Source organism: Phoenix dactylifera, chromosome 2, assembly GCF_009389715.1.
Source record: "Phoenix dactylifera cultivar Barhee BC4 chromosome 2, palm_55x_up_171113_PBpolish2nd_filt_p, whole genome shotgun sequence".
Lineage (NCBI taxonomy): Eukaryota > Viridiplantae > Streptophyta > Magnoliopsida > Arecales > Arecaceae > Phoenix > Phoenix dactylifera.
Window position 1 is genome coordinate 15,166,299 of NC_052393.1, and position 19,498 is coordinate 15,185,796.

Below are 19,498 nucleotides of genomic sequence, written 5' to 3' on the forward strand. Positions count from 1 at the left end.
TGCGCCCTTGGTTCGAGGCGTGACACTCTTTCACTCCACCTATTTGTTTATCCAATGTCCTCTCTTGAAAGATCCAATATATTAAATTGTCAGTAGAAAACCCAGACACCTCATTCTCCTCCTTACATTAATGCAGCTTGGGGAAGAAAGGTGAAAGAGATCATTAAGAAAAGTTTTTTAAAATGCAATATAAATATTTGCTCCCTCTTTGTAGTTTATCACTAGTTGTCAAGTCTTTGAATAGGCTGCTAGCACTAATTAAATTTTGATAAAGGTGTTAGATTGGAGAGATACATGTAGTTACCTCAAGAAAGGGTGTCATTGCAGGTTAGCATTTTTCCTTCTCCGTTAGGGCAAAAAGAAAGAAGATGATGGATAAGCTTGGGACCCGTCCATTCAAAACATAATCAACAAAAGTCAGGACCATTTCAATACATGTGGGGAGCCTAGATCAAGTGCAGCTAAGTCAACCCCACCTAGCCCATACAAAAAGTTAGATTAGCTCAAACAATTCTAAGATGATCCAACTTGATCTACCTTGGGCCCAACAAGGGGTAGAAATCGAGCGGTTCATCAGGTTGGTGGGTAGGCCATGCCCAACCCAACAACCTAAGACATCTGCCCGGAACCTAACCCAACCTTTAATCCGAGATCCTTAACCCAAAACCAACCCAAATTACAGTCAAGTTCAAAATTGGCTTCCAGTTAGGTTAAGTCAGACCAGGTCAAGTCAAGTCAAATAAAATAAGCCAAATCACCTAAAAATGCTCTCGTGCCATATGAATAATATCTAAAAGTAAGACAACATGAGTTAGGGTGGTAAAGAGCGAATATAATGAGGATCCCAATTTCATATGGTTAATGAACGTTAATGAGATCTTGGAAAATGAAGTAGCATCCAATATTATATGTATATGTATATTTTCTGTTTATATGACTTTGGGTTCGAGTTGGGTTGGGCTGCTTGATATCTTAGCCCAAACTCGACTAGAAGTTTAAGTTGGGGCAAGATTTTCAACCCAATCAGGTTGTGCCTAAACCCTCCCAAACCCAATTGAATTTTGGGTTGGGTTTGGGTTGACCCACCCAAGTTCCACCCCTAGGCCCAACCAACACTAAAGTCTACATCAAGTTGACCTAGCCTGATTTACCAAGGGCTCCTATCCATACGAGGCCAGCCTAACTAGACATTGAAATCCTTCCCAATGTAACCCAACGAGGCCAATCTGGACTCTTTTTGAACAAGGATAATCTAACCTAATCCCCCTAGGCTCAACCAAGACCAAAACAAAGTGGATTCACATGGCATCATGGTACGCTATACCGTACCAAACTAGACAATATGGGGCTATACCGTACCAAACTAGACAATATGGGGCGTACCTACCGGTATGGGAGTCGGCCCCATACCGTACCATACCTATTGGTTTGGTAATAGTAAACGGTATGAGAGTCGGCCCCATACCGTACCATATCTATATAGTGATGGGGTGGCATCGGTATGGGGCCCAATACCGAGACGGCGTACGTTGCATGGTATGCTACAATATATTAGAAACATATAATACCTTTCTTCCTTAGAAATTAATACATAAAAAGATCATCATCTTGGTTAATATTATCATACTATTTTAGTGAACTGTTTTTCTGATTATTTTCATAATCATGTGCATAGATACAAGAATAATTCCTTTTAGTAAATATCTAAATCTGTCTCAAAACATTTTGATATCATTTTGTGCAACTTTTACCCTACAAATGATATTCACCACCAATGAGTTAGAGATTATTATATTTATAAATTTCAGTAATACAATTTTAAATGATCATCTTAATCCAATATGCATTGTGTGCGTACGCTAGTGTGTTTGTCCATGCATGTGCCTGCAAACTTGTGCATATAATGGATATTCGTAAGGCACTTCAAGCATTTGACTTGATAATGTATGCTCCTTTGTACACCCACTCCACTTTTTTCCCCCTATCTTGTGCAAGGTTCTTCCAAACTTCGTAAACTAAGAACTATTTTATGATAATTCTATGGCATTTTTTCTTTTCATTTCTCTAGAATTGTTTACAAAATATAACTATTTTTAACCTATCTAATAGCTTCAGTTTAGAACTGAAAATGGTAATGTGCTTTGGTCAACCAAAATACACACAACAAGATATTAAAAATCCTAATTTGCAGTAAACCATTTAAGCATCGTCTACTGTGAACTGTCTTCAACAGTCCCACCAATTTAAATAAAACTATTGTTAATGGTAGATGTATCTCTGCTTAGAAATGGAATTTCACAATAATATTACCATTCAAGGCACATAACTTTCTGCACGTAATTATAAAGTAATAATAACTCAGGAAGATAGGTGAACCTGAACATGATCTAAAACACCATCTCCATTAATATCAGCATGAAGGCCGCCTTCTAGCAGATGAAGCTATCAATAGAAGCAGGAAATAAAATTCTCATCAGATCTCAATGATGTGATGATGCTAACATAATATAGAAAGTTGTGGACTATAGATCCAGAATACAAAAGTATGCAACACTGACTACTGCGATGCTATATCTAAGTAAATATCCAAAAAAGACAGTTCCATTATATTAATCAAAAAAGAACATTAATCTTAGTTAATTTTACGTTATTACTACCAGCATACATAAATTTGTCTATTAGCACAATGATAACGCCTCACATGTGTAGCCTTCTTGCAACAATTTACAACATACACAAGCAGTAATAACTACATTTTGCATGCAATTATTATTAACAATTACACTTAAAACCAAACTAAACATGATATTTTGTTAACAGCTCAAGCTACCAACAGCCACATCATGGATGTAACTGCTAGTCAGCACAGCCCATGGCATGACAAGATACATACCATGGCACTACCATGCTACTGGCTACATAACAGTATCACACTTGGTGCTATGCTAGCGCATGCCAAGCACTGGCACAGAATAGCATGGTACATGCCGTCCCAGCAGCAGACTGGCATCCCATCATCATGCAGTAAGAAGAACAATCCTTAGGCCAGATTCATCCTGTAAATTCCAGGTGGGGACAAGTCTAGATGGATTCGACTCATATGATTTATGAACTGAAAAGGAATTATACCTGTCTACTTGAGGACACAGACCTAATCAACATGCTCACGTTTGTAAAGGTAAAGGACAGAGGAAACAGGTTATATTATAATCTGATCAACTTGTGGTTCTACAAAAAAAGTTGGAGAGTTTCCCAGGAGACCATCTGAAACAGAAAGGATACTAAGATTGCTGATTGCCACAAGCTTATACATGCAGGAATGGATCAGAAAAGTAGAATCATCCTATAATGAATACTGACTGACAAAGAAGAGTGTCAAGCTAGTTAAATATTGGTCTGGATAGCGTAGGATAATTGATGTTATTTGCGTGATAAGATACAAGACACTTGTTGAGACATGTTGAAGGAGAAAGGACAATATTAGGGTGACTGAAAAGGTTCATAAACTTGCCTTCCATAATTAATGTCAGAAGAAGCCAAGAGCTTGTTGGTATGCTTGATTTTGCATTTGTGGAACCAATGACTCTTCATAAAAACCTAGCTTTCATAATTATAAATGTTAAAATCATCACCTGGAGATTAGCAGCCAACCTATTTGAAAAACTGGTAAATTATTTAGAAGATGATGCAGCACAAAACACAACACGAGAAATATTTTGTGCCTGGTCAGGGTCTCGATTGATCATTGTTTTCTGCAGTCAATTCTTAAAAGGGAACCTGCCACCTCACCTATAACATTTAAAGAAATGGAGTCCATCGAAGATTTCTGGTTTGGTGATACCAAGCAACCGAACATTTGAGTATAGGATAGCCTAAGAAACATTGTTTAGATGGTATGACCAATTAAACAAGATCACCTTGAGGTGCAATGTGGCATTCAAAAGTGGTTGCATCATGGAAGAAGAATCAGATATTGCTCTGTAAGGCATCAGATGTACAGTTGTCAATGGTTGAAGGGTTTATCATGATTAAGGTACATGAGGCATTTTTCACTCAAAGGGGAGAGTCTGCCTTATGGCTTCCAAAGTAGCTGGGGGGCACAAGACCCTTCATTTCAAACCAGTGCCGAAGATGTTGCTTTAGGTTAAAAACATCGAAGCATCATCAACAACAATATTCAAGTCAGAAAATCAGAGTAGCCACAAGACACAGTTGTGGAGAGTGTCATGTAGAGTGCATATTAAAGCTTTGAAGGTGAGATACACTGAATGAAGGTTATGAAAGGCTTTGGAGGAAGAATACATACCCTTCAAAGAGATTTTCCTAAGACAGTATTTTGGGTCAAAGATGAGAGTAATGCTAAACTACACCATCAGGGCAAAGTTTGGCAACATGCAGGAGTAAAGGTATGAACAAAGGAGCCAACCGCATATCACACATAGAATCCATGAAAGAAAATCTTGACTCACTGAACCTATATATAACTGATAAGGGCCTAACAAAGTAAAGATATTCAGCTATGATTCTTTTCCTCCATGGATGCTAGTTTGCCTTATGATAGGAGTCAAAATTCAAGATTATAATGAGGGCGTGTAACTTCAAGAAAGAATGGAAATTATATAACTGAACCAGTAAACAGTAGCTAGTATGATCAGATTCTTGATTATCATGATTGTATGGCAAGACAGATACTTAGAAGATACGGCATCATCATCAACCAGCATAAATAGGAAATAAAAAAAAGGAAGGATTTTATCCAAATTTGTCTCAACAAGATTTTTCTAGTATTTGAAAGAGAAAGGCCAAAGCAATTTAACCACCTCAAATACAAGATCTATGAAATTGGACAAGATACATCACCTAAGAGCCTCAAATAATAAGGTACCAACTCAGAGAGTACTTACTACATGGCCAAGCCATCAATACCACATCTTGAAAGGAATGTAAAACCAAAAGTTGGAGGATGACAAGAAGATTTAGTAACATGAACAAAAAGAATTTCGAGATTTAAAAGGCACCCAACTCTAGAACATCTCATAAATCTCACGCTAACACAATGACAATCCTGCACTATATAAGAGGCTGGCAATAAAATTGTATCTTTGATTATGGACTATTTATAAATAGGTAGCCATAAGAGCATGAGCATGGAAAAAACCTAAAACGAGTTTTAGTCATCGCAATCGAAGTATAAGAAGATGGATGCATTGAGAAACTTAGACACATCCAAGGTGAATATTGGAATAAAGTAAAAAAACAATAATACACTTATGAAATCTAAGTGAACTTTAAGGCCATAAGATGCACAACCTCAAAGTATACAACAAGGCGGCATGGTATAACAAGTACCATAACTTGTCTGGTAAAAAATAATACTGACAAAGATGACTGAGGCTCCGTTTGGCAGAGCTTTTGGAGAGCTAAAAAGTACTTTATGGCAAAGCTAAAATAGGAGAGGCTCCATTTTGAGGCTTCTCCAGAAAAGCACCTTTAGGCCCTATCGGAAAGCTATTTTGAGTTATAATATTTTTCCTTTTTGGACCAAAATATCCGTGATAAAATATAACAATTATACAAAATGCCTCTTTATAATCATGGAAATCTGCAAGAGTCCCAACAAGAAACCCAAATCGGCCAAACAGATTCCCTCCCGTGAAGAAGGTATTATTTTTTTCTATTTTTGTATCCATCATTTTGAATCATGTTTTAGGAAAAAAATTTATAGTTTCTTCTCCATTTCTTCCAAAACAATCTGTGGCTTCCATTGATCTCTCTTCCATCTTCTATGATAGAGAACCACGGCATCGCGGTCCACGCATCAGAGAGGATATGGACCGCGGCATTGCGGTCCAGGCTCAAGCGGGGGGATAGAGAGGGTGATAAAAGACCGCGACATCGCAGTCTTTGAGCGTGGACCGCGACATCACGGTCAACCTCTCAGTGTGAACCGCAACATCGCGATCCACCCATTCCCTCTCCTGAATGATCTCGCAGTCCACGGTGGACCACGAGATCAATCGTGTTACTGAGAGGTTCTCTCTCTATTTCAGAGAGTTACAGAGAGAGTTCTCTCTCTGTTACAGAGCAGAGAGGATCTCTCTCTCTCTATGTTATAGAGCAGAGAGAGGATCTTTAGAATATTAATTTAATTGATAGTTCATGTATATAATATTAATTCAATTGACATCTTTAGAATTCCCGAGTAAATTGTTACTTTTAGTAGCCCTATGGAATCTATGCAATAAGTTTACCTATTAGTTATATTTTTGAATGCATAAGTAATTTTATTTATGTACAAGAAATTAATATCTAAGTTATATATGTACGTAATCTATATGTATGTAAATTGTATATATTTAGATATGCTTTACAAGGTGTTTTATGATTATGGATGAAATCATGACTTATGATTGACAAAATGTTTCATGTCTCTGTTGTTGCATTGTAAGAAGAACAAATGTCTAAGAAAAGCCAACATACCCTTGCTGGTCTATCAACCCAAGATGAGAAGAAGGCCATTTGGAATGACAAATTGATGGAGGAGCTTATCAATATATGTATCGATGAAGCTGAAACTGGTAATCGCCCAGGAACGCATTTCAATAGGGTAGGGTGGGCCAATATAATTAAAAAAAATCAACGAGAAGACTGGAAATCAATATAACTACAAAAAATTTAAAAATAAGTGGGATAACCTGAAAGCAAATTGGAGCATTTGGATGAAATTGGTGGAAAAAAAAAATAGGGCTTGGATGGGATCCTGTTAGAAATACAATAGATGCACCGAATGCATGGTGGAAAAAAAATTACAGGTACATGTGCCACTAGTTTGATGTTTGTAAGATTTTTTATACTAACTTATAAACTACTATAGACAACTATATATTGTTAACTTGCAGAAGATGCTTGATGCATCTAAGTTCCGAGAACGTGGTCTGCAACATGCCATGAAGTTGGATAGGTTATTTAGAGATACTAGTGCCACTAGGAAGGAGGCCTAGGCATCAGCTTTACCGGTGCAGGAGGATGTTGAGGGCACAATTGGAGTATATGAGAGGTTGGATGGGGTTAATAATGATATTGAGAGCTTAGGTGACTCAGATGAGCATCCTAATATGATTGCATATAAAATTGATGACGTTCCCATTGATAATTTTAATATTAACCCTACCCTTGCATCTGATGCTATCTAGTAGAGAGGAAAGAAGGCCATGCCCAACTTTTCGTATCATAAACAAGTCCAAATTGTGGTGGCTTCCATGGCTATTCATAATTTTATTAGAAATCATGCAATCAAAGATTTTGAGTTTCAGCCTTATGATTATAATGAGGATCTACTCCCTTCTGATTGTTTAGAGATTAATGAACCGCAGAAAGAATTGAGTACAAAGCAAAGCCAAATAATGGGTAACCGCGGATAGATATTCTGCATGATCATATTGCTTCTCAACTTATAGCTCGTTGACGTCTTTTCTTTATGAAATTGTTGAGGAGCTGGTTGTTTTATTTTGTATGTGAGCAAACATGAATGTTGCTTCTTGTATAATTGTTGCTACTACATCAACAATGAAAAAAAGCAGGAACAAGGTATAATTTAGGTAGGATATTAACTGTGTACAAGCCTTGCTTAACTGTGTGCCAAAATATATTGTGTACGAGGCTAGATTAACTGTGTTCAAACCTTATTTAGCCGTGTACCAAGCTTACTTAACTGTTTGCCATGAAGAGTTAACTGTGTGCTAGAAAGATTTAACTGTGCCAGGCTATAATAACCGTATTTCAAGCTTACTTAACTGTGTGCCAGGCTATATAAAGTGTATTCCAAGCCTTATTAAATTGTGTACATAGAACATGCTAAACAGTTTCTCATCTGTGTGATTCTCATCTGAAAATTTAGTAATTATTTAACCAATTTTATCACCTAGCTAAAAAATTTGTTAGATAGATAAATGATCATCGGACGGTGAAAAATTAATTTATGCTAATAACTATAATATTTTATACCTTTATTATTGTATTATACTATAAATATAATATTATATTACATTATATCATAATATATTAATATGTTATGTTAAATAATTTAATATTATGTAATATTATGAAAAATTAATTTACGTTAATAATTATAATATTTTATATCTTTATTATTGTATTATACTATAAACATAATATTATATTACATTATATCTTAATGCATTGATATGTTATGTTAAATAATTTAATATTATATTAAATTATTATGCTATAGTATACAATATTACTATATTATAATAATATTATATTATATTACGGTAATATTATACTATATAATGTATTTATGTATTAATACATATTAGATTTTATTATGCTATATTGTATAATACTATGCAATGTCCTTTATAGTCATTTTGTCAAACTAAAAGTATTTTCTCAGTTTGTTTATCAAACATATATTAAAGTTCCACAGCACTTTAGAAATGTAGTTACCAAATAGCAAACAACTTTTTTATAAAAGCTTTACTTCAAAAAGTTCTATTTCCAAAAGCTCTACCGCCAACAGCTCTGCCAAATAGGGTCTGAATAGTAACAAGTTTATATATCACACAAGTGACGCTAAAAAGTTTCTTTGTTATGGATGACCATCTCAACTTGTGGTAAATAAACTGCTTGATTATGTTTACATGAACCCAAGTCGAAAGTATTTTGGCAATAATGCAAATGAAGATGAAATTGAGGTGATCAAAGTTGACTGCAAAACATAAACGCGGTGGTTACTTTGTTATCATTGAGTTGTTATGCAAATGAAGGCATATAAAAATATCTCTAAATTTGAAGGGGAATATAGAATATGGAATGTACTAAGAACTGTCTATAATTGTCACATTTTGGTAAAACTAAAAAGAATGTATAATATAACTGTTACGGGGGGTTCCCCGAATTTAGTCCCACATCGGCTAATCAGCGGGAAGGTCTGTGCCATATAATGGGGGGCTCAATCACCCTTCCCTTAGGAGGCGCCTTTTGTGGGGCAAAACCGTGAGGCGCCGTGAGGAGGGCTCCGGGTACGCTCGACCCCCAAATCGGACCCAAAGCGGACAATACCTTCTGAGGGACACTCTCTCTTCCCCTGCTCGGCTGGTGTGTGGGCTCTGCTGGTGACGGGGTGCAAATCCCGCATCAGATGGCGCTAGAAGGAGGGCCTCGGCCCTCCGCCTATCCAGCAAGGAGCCGACCCGGGCACAGGACCTCCCCGCTGGGGGGGCTGTGTTACGGGGGGTTCCCCGAATTTAGTCCCACATCGGCTAATCAGCGGAAAGGTCTGTGCCATATAATGGGGGGCTCAATCACCCTTCCCTTAGGAGGCGCCTTTTGTGGGGCAAAACCGTGAGGCGCCGTGAGGAGGGCTCCGGGTACGCTCGACCCCCAAATCGGACCCAAAGCGGACAATACCTTCTGAGGGACACTCTCTCTTCCCCTGCTCGGCTGGTGTGTGGGCTCTGCTGGTGACGGGGTGCAAATCCCGCATCAATAACAACAGTGCATGCCTTAATTAGGACACTGGACAATAATGAAGGAAGATGACTATATCATATGATAGTTACCAAGATATAGAAAAAAAAATGTATATGCATAGAAGCCTTGGAGTTACACCATAGGAAAGATTATATGAAGATACACAAGACCAAAAAGGCCCCAATACAAAGAGAGAAATGGACTTGAGAGGGAAATCTAAATATTAACGGAACCTTGCGACTCTAGATGTATATTTAAGACAAATGATAGATAAATGCTCGTGTTTACAAGGATGCAGTCTTTGACATGAATCAATGAACAATCAGGGTAGTCTCCAATAGGATGGGTTAGGGGTTGTTCGCCATGATTCCTTATGTGAACTAATGGAAGGAAGCTATTTGGCTCCTCTGCTTGATGAGCTATTGTTCGTTGACCATGATCATAGATATTGATTTTCATTTTTTTGATATTTAAAACGTATAAAATTGAATGTCACAACTCACAACAATCAATATATCAATCTTCTACCATAAGCAGTGCAATCATAACTCCACAAAAACACTTCGCCAGACATCCCACCTTCAGTGAAAACAGGTCAACTTAGAAGAAGTTTCAGGATATTTTAGCTAAAGAGTTTCAGTAGATAAATGAATAATACAGTTTATACTTTTATGCTAAAAGTTCAACATATCATGCCCGCATGTTCAAAAGTAATAATTCTATAATACCTATACTAATAAAAAAGAACTTAATTATTATTCCCTTATGTGTATATTCTGCTATTTTTTCAGAATTGATTTTTCTCCCATTCAAATATAGTCTAAGAATAAAAAGTGAAACGTTGATTCTTCTACATAAGTATTTCCTATTCCTAAATCATGTGACGAAGTTATCAACCAGGTACCAGATTTCCCAACCCTTGAACCACTCTTTTATTTCAGCTTTTCATTTTGAAGTACAAATATTGGGTCTCTCAAGGATTATCTAGTATGAACCAATAGTTTACACAATTATTATCCGCATTTTTTCCATTAAGATCCTCATACAGATTTACTAAAAAGCATAAAAAAGGAACAAAAATAAAACAAAAAGACGCTCACATAAACAGGTTACCATGTGCCTAAAACCTTAAAATGGGGATAGATTGTCAAAGCATTGTTTCTCCAGCACTTTACAGCATTCACTTCTAGTCTTCTACATCCCTAAACTTTCTTCAAAATAATTATTAAAAACCTCTGCTAATCATTACTTCTCCCACCATAATTTCTCCCTGTTAACTATGAAAGTTATCACCACTCAACACTATAACCAACCAACTTAGTATCCTGCTACCAACTACCATAACAGCCATACTCTCAAGCCTCCAAAGGGCATTTCTAGAAGCCAATACTATTTCATTGTATTCAAGAAATTACATTAGAAGTATTTAAAGTTTTTAAACTACTATTTTTTTCCATGCTTTCTTTATAGAGATTAGAATCGAGGTTCATTCAGCACAACATTTTTTTTCACTTCAACACTCAACCACATAATTACCAGTTAAAACAGTTAATAAAATGAAGAAAAGCAAGAATCAATTCTATAAAAAAAGAAAAGGATACCCAAGATTGAAGCAGGTGATCATTTATATGGAAATATGAAAACATACTCAAACAGCCAGATTCTGGTATACCTTGCAAATGGTGCGGCCAGATGCCAGATGAACAACCTCTATCCCTTCCTTTTGATGCGCAACGACGACATTTGGGACCCACCAAACTTGAGTATGATTTGTTATGGTAGGAATGTAAAGAGACCTCTGTATAAAAATATTAAGCAAGTTAGCAGAAGTAGGATGTCAGCCTAGCAATTAAATTCCACAAGCAGATGGAGAGGACAAAAAAGATATCCTGCAGAGCAGCAGGATCTATCCATTCAGTTGCATATGTAATGTCAATAAAGCTGGCATAAGTTGCATATCAATCAAGAAGTAAGTTTATGAGAGGTACTCCTGTTTAAGGATCCACAAAAATGTGGTCATTTGACAGCAGATGTATTTCAGAAACTAATACCAGTTCAGTGATGAAAAACAGAACCCTATAAAACAGCTCAACAACCTAGAAGTCAAAAGGCCAAAAATGGCGAACAACTTAATAATATTGAAGAAGCAGTTCTTAGTATAGAAGAGTTTTTACTGTTCATATTCTTAAAATGAGTATTCCTAAGTATCTACTTTCAAACCCACACAGCAGAAGATAAAACAATTTATAAAACAAAGCGAATATTTTCATCACTGATGCTTAAGAAGCATACATACAAGGACAGCATGTCAGATGCTTAGGAAGCACATGTACAAGGACCAAAACAAAAAAAAACTGCCACAAGTATATCTCCAGAAGTTAATGCTACAAATCCTCAAAGTGGATTTTTTCTGAATAATTCCAATCTATGTACAATATGAAGCACTGAAGGTCAACCCGAAAACATTGAACGAGTGATCAAACTGATTTACCTAGGAGGTGCAAAAGTGTGACCTTGTGCCTGAGACACTGAAAAATATTTTCAACCAATTGCACATACTACCTAGCAAGAATTAAACTCCCATCAATCAGAAAGATTACAGAATCAGAAGTTTCTCATTTAGATATGATCTACTTGATTTAGACCCTGTTAACAAACTATAGGATCAAGCACACCAACCATAGTATTAGGAGGGATAGGAGAGTAAATGCTTTGTCAAGGTTTCAAAGAAGCAACCAAAAAGCATGTCTATGGCCAAGATGACAACCTGATACAATGAGCCATGCTATTTTCATACCTTCTATACCAGATCAACTGGTAATAACTGCATACTGCAGAATTTTATGCATAAACCTTGAGATATTTTAGGAGAACCCCATCTTGAGGTGCAGCCAAGATGAGCTTTGGTACACCTTTTTGAAATTTGAACAATGAAAACAGGTCCTTGCTGGTCTTAGTTAAACCCAGCCCAAAGTCTAGCCAATAATGGTTTGACCAGCCCCTCATTGAGCATTAAGTTGTTCTTTTTCCAGATTTGAATTGATTGAGTCCAAAGTCAGGTCAATGCATTTTTAGTGGATATATTTCATATTCTGTAATTTAGAATCTTTAGGAATTTCACAATTAATATTTGCTTAGCTAGCAAGCAGTCTATGTTCAAAATTTTTCACTGCCTTTTGACATTATTGGCTACTGGCTTACAGCAGAATAAACAATAGATCTCAGATCTGAACCAAATTTGAGATATTTCAACACAAGTTTTTTTAACAGCATATTTCTTTTCTTGGTTTGCGTCAATTAAAGCCAACTATCATCATTATCAGCAAATTAACATCTAATTAGATCAGACAGCAGAACCAATTTGCTAGTGCCTCTGCTCATCATTAATAACCAGCCCATGCAACCAATGCTACATCATTTCTTCTCTGGCTCCGAGTGGAAATGCATCAATTAATTCTAGCTTCCTTTGGATAGAAACATAATCTACTTGTAATCCACATTTGCTTCTTCTTAAGCTCCCACAAGCCAAAGAGCATGTCCTCCTCCACGATGACCATCACAAAACCTCGATTAATTTTAAGATAGCAGATATCTCTGCATGTCTATAGTATTCCTAGTTACTAGGAGTGTAACCTACCGGAGCTTGATTGAGCTTGGCTTTGGTCAAGCTTGGTTTGAAAATTTCAAGCTTGAATTGTTTGTTACTTTGAACCTAATATGAAAGAAAGTTGATGACAAGACTATTTTGAGCATTTGATAGCATTTATCAAGCTGAAATCAATAAAAGATTGTGTCAAGTTTGAATTAAGTACTTTGTTTCTAGCTTGATTCAAAACAAGTTCAAGCATAATTCAAGCTCAATGCAAGCTTGACTCAAGCTCACTTTAAGCTTGGTTTGAGCTTGATTGAATGGTTGATTATATCCTAACCGAACCAAAGGCTAGTTGTTGGATTAGATCTAATGCTCGAACATGTATTATTATATTATATCATGATAACATTACTAGCACACCTTTTTTTTTTTGGGTGCAAAGCACACCTTTATATGATGTAATTAGAAGATACTCTCGAGGTCACACTATAAATGCGATTGTTCTTGTGCCCACATGCCCTAACAATAGAAAATTATCAACTCATCAGTATGGTTACTTAAAATCTCACTCGTCGGATTCTTCCACCACCTTCGGCCAATGGTAGTGAGTTATTAATTTTAAGCCTTATCGAGTTGGGTTATTTTCAAGCTTGGCTTGAGATTATTTTTTAGCTTATGAATCAGGTTCAAGGTTCAAGCTTGACTCCATTATATTCAAATTGAGCTTGATTCGAGTTTATTTCGATTCAAGATCAAGACAAGCTCAAGCTGCTCAGACCAATTGATAGCCCTACTAGCTGCAAACCTCCTCTAATTTCGACACTCTTGCCTTTGTCACCTCCAAAGCTAACACTCCCTACCCTAGGCCTAGGGTACTTGAATAGCTTCATTTCCTCAACCTTTTGCATTCCAATTTCCAACTAAATTTATGGTCATTGCATTGATTTTCCTAAAATGCAGTGTGCAGTCTATACCAATGGCAATGGTCAATTAGGGTTGGCAAACAAGCAAAGCTGCTTCTTAGTTAATACCAATTTGGCTCGAAGGCTCAAGTTCAGCTCACTCGCTCACTCAAGATAAGCTCAAATTAGCTCAAGATATAAATATAAATATATATATATATAGATAAATATATTTTTTAATTATTATTATCTACATAAAATTATTTTTTATAGTCATTTAGCATAAAATATTCCATCTATAAAATTGAAAACTAAGCAAGATTTTGGTCCAAGGAGCGCCGAACCGGTACCGGACGTGTATCAGTCAGCGACCGGTTCAATACTGTACCGACAGACGGTAGGGTAAGGCGTGCCGATTCGGAATCGGCATGCCAAATTTTTTGTCAATGTTTTATTAGGTTTGATTTATTGGTAAACTAGCACACCATTTTTTTGATTTTTTTTTAAGTTTGATTTATTGGTAATCAAATTTTCAACTTTTTCAATAATTTTAAGCGAGATTTGATGTTTCTTGATGTTTTTGATGTTCTTGATGTTTTTGATGCTTCTATGATCTTGATACATGTAATGATGCCTCTTGATATTTTAGAGTGATACAAAATATAAAATAATTAGTGAAATACAAAATATAAAATGATGCAGTCAATTATATATATTTAAAATGCTACATAGTAGTATTTAAAATCTCGTCGAGTGGCGATGCGTCTCGTAGATATTCGGATCATTAGCATCATCAGAAGGCAAATCGACCCACCTCTCTAACCAAGTGGTATTGTAGTTATGTACACTCATCCCATAAGGAACGCACTCCGGGTTATAACCACTCTCAAATCTCACTGAAGCTCTAGCTCTGAGAGATGTTCTCTGGCTGTAGAGAGGCCCATATGAATATGCCAGCAACAAAATCCGTCCCGTAAGATACTTCAAGCCGCATGGGATATAGTAGCCGTCAAAAGACAATGCTTCAAACGCACCATAGCCATATCCGTATGGATCATAAGCTGCGTAAGATCCAATATATGACTAGGAACCTGATACGTCTATAAATCCTACTCCACGTGCAAAGTCATCTACCGCTAAATCGTGTCCTCCTTAATGATCTCGAGGAGCATGTCTCCTAAATACAATCGTATCCTCGCATTCTACCGGATCGTACACCGTGATTCCTATCTTATGTAGTATGCATAAACTGAAACTCACCGGTGAATTGAAAACCATCCTACGGCTGTCTTATAAATAGTAGTCTCATATCCTCCACTCCCTTCCTGCCCAGCAGATCTATGACCACCAAAACTGTTATTGTTGCTCTTCGTGGTCTCTGAATCTAAGTTGGCCCAAACTCAACACCAAAAAAAGAGACCGAGTTGGCCCGAACCCGAACCAGTCCGAACTGGCCAGTTTGCACCAGTTCTAGCCCGGTTCGAACCGGTTCCGATCGGTTCAGGCTTGAAACCAAACCCCACATTCGAACTGACCCGATCCAGCGCCAAATTGGTTCGATACGGGCCGAACTATACGGCCCAATTCAACAATCCTTGTTTTGGTCCAAACTAATATAAAGAAAAGCCTCAAAAGACAAGCTCTGACTAGATCACTTAAACAAGTTGTTTGCGAGCAGCTCATGCTCAACTCAAAATTAATGAACGAGCTCAAGCCTGGCTAGATAATAAAATAAGCCACGCTTGAGCTAGGCCTAACTCGTTCATTTGGCTGATTTACATGATTACAATCAATCACCCCATAATAACAATGTGCCACAATATATTTGCTTAAGATTAAGATCTATTTTAGATGGATTTACTCATAATAGATGTTTAGATGAAGGGCAACAAACCTGGGGTAGAAGAGCTCTATATAAGAACTTCTGTTTTCTCAATCTGTCCTTGCTCCTAGGATCCTAAGAATTCCTAACACCAATTCAAGTTACCTTTAGTGGTCATATCTATGTATATATAAGTTTCTAAGGCTGACGATCTAGAGAGTATCCCATCTACCGCACGACATCAACAAATTTGAGAACTGAATCAACATAACATTCACTTTAGTTTATTTCAACACCTAAAGTTTTTCTCTTTCTTAAAGAAAAAAGGTTGGTGGAGCACCAACAACCAAAATGCAAGGTTTGTCAAATGCCTATGCAGTCCTACGTGATGGTCACTTGAAATGATTAGGAAGAACACCTAGGCATCCAGAAAAGTGTTTGGAGTGAAAAAATCCCTAAAATAAAGAAACTTATATTATGGCCAACGAAATTATTATGAAACTATAGTCATAATAAAAACATCACATTCATTAAATATACCACAAATTACTATAGATGGTATATAAATTTTATAGTGCAGGAAGTATACAAATTTTATAGCGTACACAAAAAATCATGGCCAGAATTTAAAGTGAGAGAATATCATAAATAGGTACCATCTTGTTAAAAAGGGGTCAAAAAGGGACCAAGCACCTCACTAGGTGAGATAGCCACTCAGGTGGCCACCTTGCCACGCAACTAGGAGAGTGCCAAGGCATCAGGGTTGCCAAAGCACCTAAGCAGGATAGCCTACATGCCCAAGAAGTCACCAATCGCGACACTGCCAGAAGGAATGACTTATAACTTGCATGTACCAAACAATTGGGGAAACATCTCTAATAGAAAACCTCCTCCAAATGGACGAGTTGGGAAGTGCAACTGCTGAGCTACAACCCAGTTTGCGAACACCATCTAATAGACAACCTCCTCCAAATTGCAATGATCTAACTTATGGCAAAACTCCTCCAAATGGATGAATTTGGAAGTGCAACCACCGAGTTATAACCCAGTTTATCAACACCATCTAATAGAAAACCTCCTCCAAATTGCAATGATCTAAACCATATTATAACAAGAAGTGCCACATAGAAAAACAAGCACATGGAGCCCATTCTGAAAGGCCATTATGAAGAAATCTTTAGTTTTTCCATGTGAAAGTTGTTTCCCATACCAAAAAATATATTCGGCCCCAAACACTTGCATAATGACGAGTCTACCCAGCCTTCCCTATTCGTTTTCATTTCATCTATCATGCTCTTTTGATATGTTGCAAGAAGCTTAGTAATGGTGGATTCACCCAGATGCATCCAAGGAAGCAAGTCCAAAAGATTTTTCTGTTCGCTATATCTCAACTTTGGCATAGGATTAAAAAAATGCCCAAAAAACCTTAACAAGGGTCCCATCCTTTTGTTCCTCCAAAATAGGTTAAACAGCAAGATACACTCTTTAGGTGTCTTGTGTTGCCACTAAGCATTGGCCTGATGGCAGATGGCATCTACAATTATACAATCTAATTCTAGTTCATACCAGGATGTATAAATTAAAATGTTATGACACCCTGACATCATATTACTTAAAGACCAAAATGAAATTTTAAATAACAATTTTAATACTATATTTTTTTGATCTTGTAACAGAAAAGGCAATCAGCAAAAAAGTAATCCTAGAGAGTATTTTAGAGAAACATCACCTCCCAGCTCAGATGTCACCCAATCTTCAACCAAGATTTGATAATTTGGTTTGGCTAGGCCAACAATGCTCAGTTTGGGTAGTTTCAGTGGCTCACTGAGCTCATTATGTAGATACACATATATCTACGGAGAGAGAGAGAGAGAGAGAGAGGCATATCATGCATTAACACTCAAATATGATGAACCACTATGCCAAAACAGTCTAGGATGAAATATAAGTTGATTTTATTTTCTCCACAGAGAAGACAGGCTTACTGCATTTAATCGTGGTTGTACAGAAATATAGAGCAACACATAATCTGATATTGTACAAATTTGTTTTTTAATGGAAATACTGTATATGAAAAGTTAAGCATAAGCTCTACCTTCTTGGATTTTGCTGAGCCAGCATAATCTGCAGCTTTGCCAATCACACTCGCAATTTTATTGAATGAATCCTTCCCAGGTGGATTGTGTTCCACTGGTTTATGGAAAGGACTTTTAGTAACCTTCCCAGGTGTTCTCTTCAATGTTTTCCTTTTATGCCTTCTGAAGTGTGCCAGTTGTAAAGAAGTATCTTCCCGCCTATCCTGAGCAAAAGATAGTTGCAGAATGAGCTAATATCTTTTTTCCTCTGAGAAAAGTAGCAGACAAAAGGAGTCTATTATTACCCAATGATGTGGCATGACTCCAAGAATAGATTCTCTAAATTCTCTACATTCAAACTGCAAATCAGCATAAATTCATTAAGCTTCTTTTGTAGTTACTTGAGCTACCAGTAGTCAGGTGAGCAACCAAAATTCCCTTATAACCAGGGTAAACGATCTACTTATTCACTGGAGACAGGATTAAATTCACAATCAAATGCATATGGGCATAAAATAACAAATAAAAATTTCAGCCATAAAAGCAAAGCATGAACTTGTAATCTGCTGCAATATGGACGGTAAAAGCAAATAAAATTTCCAGCTGCAAAACTGAGGACTGAAAGTTTTCTTAAATAATTGCCATCTTTACATCTTAATTCTTGTTTAGTACATGATATTTAGAGTAAAAAAGTGATTTTTGCAGACTCATACACTTTCACGGGGTGCATCAACTGCATGCCTGTGCGCTCACAAGAATGTGCATGTTATTCAAGTGGAAGGCGCACACCAACTCATAAAAGGATACAGACCAAAATAAATCTTGCTTTACCACCTTATTGCTTATATACAGATGAATTTAATATGCGTCTGAAACAACCCACGGACTGATAGATGATTTCCCAACACAATAAAAGGATACCTCTCCAGGATGACGAGCATTCATAGCATGAACATCAAGCTTGTAATTATGTTGAGGAATCAACTTTGTTGCATCCAAGGGTTGCACCTGGATATTCTACAATGCCAAACATATAAAATTAGTAAACCCAAATGTAGTGAAAAAAACGGAAAACACCACATCAATGTTACAAAAAAAGAATGCTTTACTACTTTTAGATATCAGTAATCAGCATAAAAAGAAAGGATGCATGAAGAAGCAAGGCATCAATACAAGGAATATTATCTCTGGGCTCTTCACATCAACATTTAATAATTTCGATAGATATGGATTGAATCATTCTGCCATATCAATTGTTACATGCTCTACAGACCTACATAATACAATAACTAAAGAAAATGCATGGATAAAAAACACAAATACATTTTATTGGTCTCAGCAAGGTAACCTAATCAACAATTTTTTTTCAATGACTTGTTTTATGTTCTATAAGTCCTGTAAAAAAGGAGTGGATGTTAGGATAAAATGAGCTTACTTCACTCTTTTTGTGCCACCGTAGTGTGCCAGTCCGACCAGCAAAAGCATAAAATACAAAATGGCGTAGGTCTGCAGTACCAGATCCAGAGGCCTGAATAAAAAATAAAATGGCATTAGTTCAGAGGAAATTTGTAATATACAACAAAAAGATGTCAGTGCTTCCGATGATTGATCC

The 19,498-nt window shown here is 36.7% G+C and overlaps 1 protein-coding gene across 1 annotated transcript in view; it reads right to left on the reverse strand.

Annotated features, from left to right (window-relative positions):
• The window catches only part of LOC103722191, a 33,207-nt gene that overhangs the window by 4,798 nt on the left and 8,911 nt on the right, over positions 1 to 19,498 (reverse strand). The window contains exons 6-11 of the mRNA XM_039123263.1: positions 19,322 to 19,414; positions 18,808 to 18,903; positions 18,192 to 18,245; positions 17,907 to 18,110; positions 11,168 to 11,293; positions 2,377 to 2,442 (exon numbers count right to left, since the gene is read on the reverse strand). Of these exons, the coding sequence (XP_038979191.1) occupies positions 2,377 to 2,442; positions 11,168 to 11,293; positions 17,907 to 18,110; positions 18,192 to 18,245; positions 18,808 to 18,903; positions 19,322 to 19,414 (639 nt within the window). The remainder of the gene's footprint in view (positions 1 to 2,376; positions 2,443 to 11,167; positions 11,294 to 17,906; positions 18,111 to 18,191; positions 18,246 to 18,807; positions 18,904 to 19,321; positions 19,415 to 19,498) is intronic.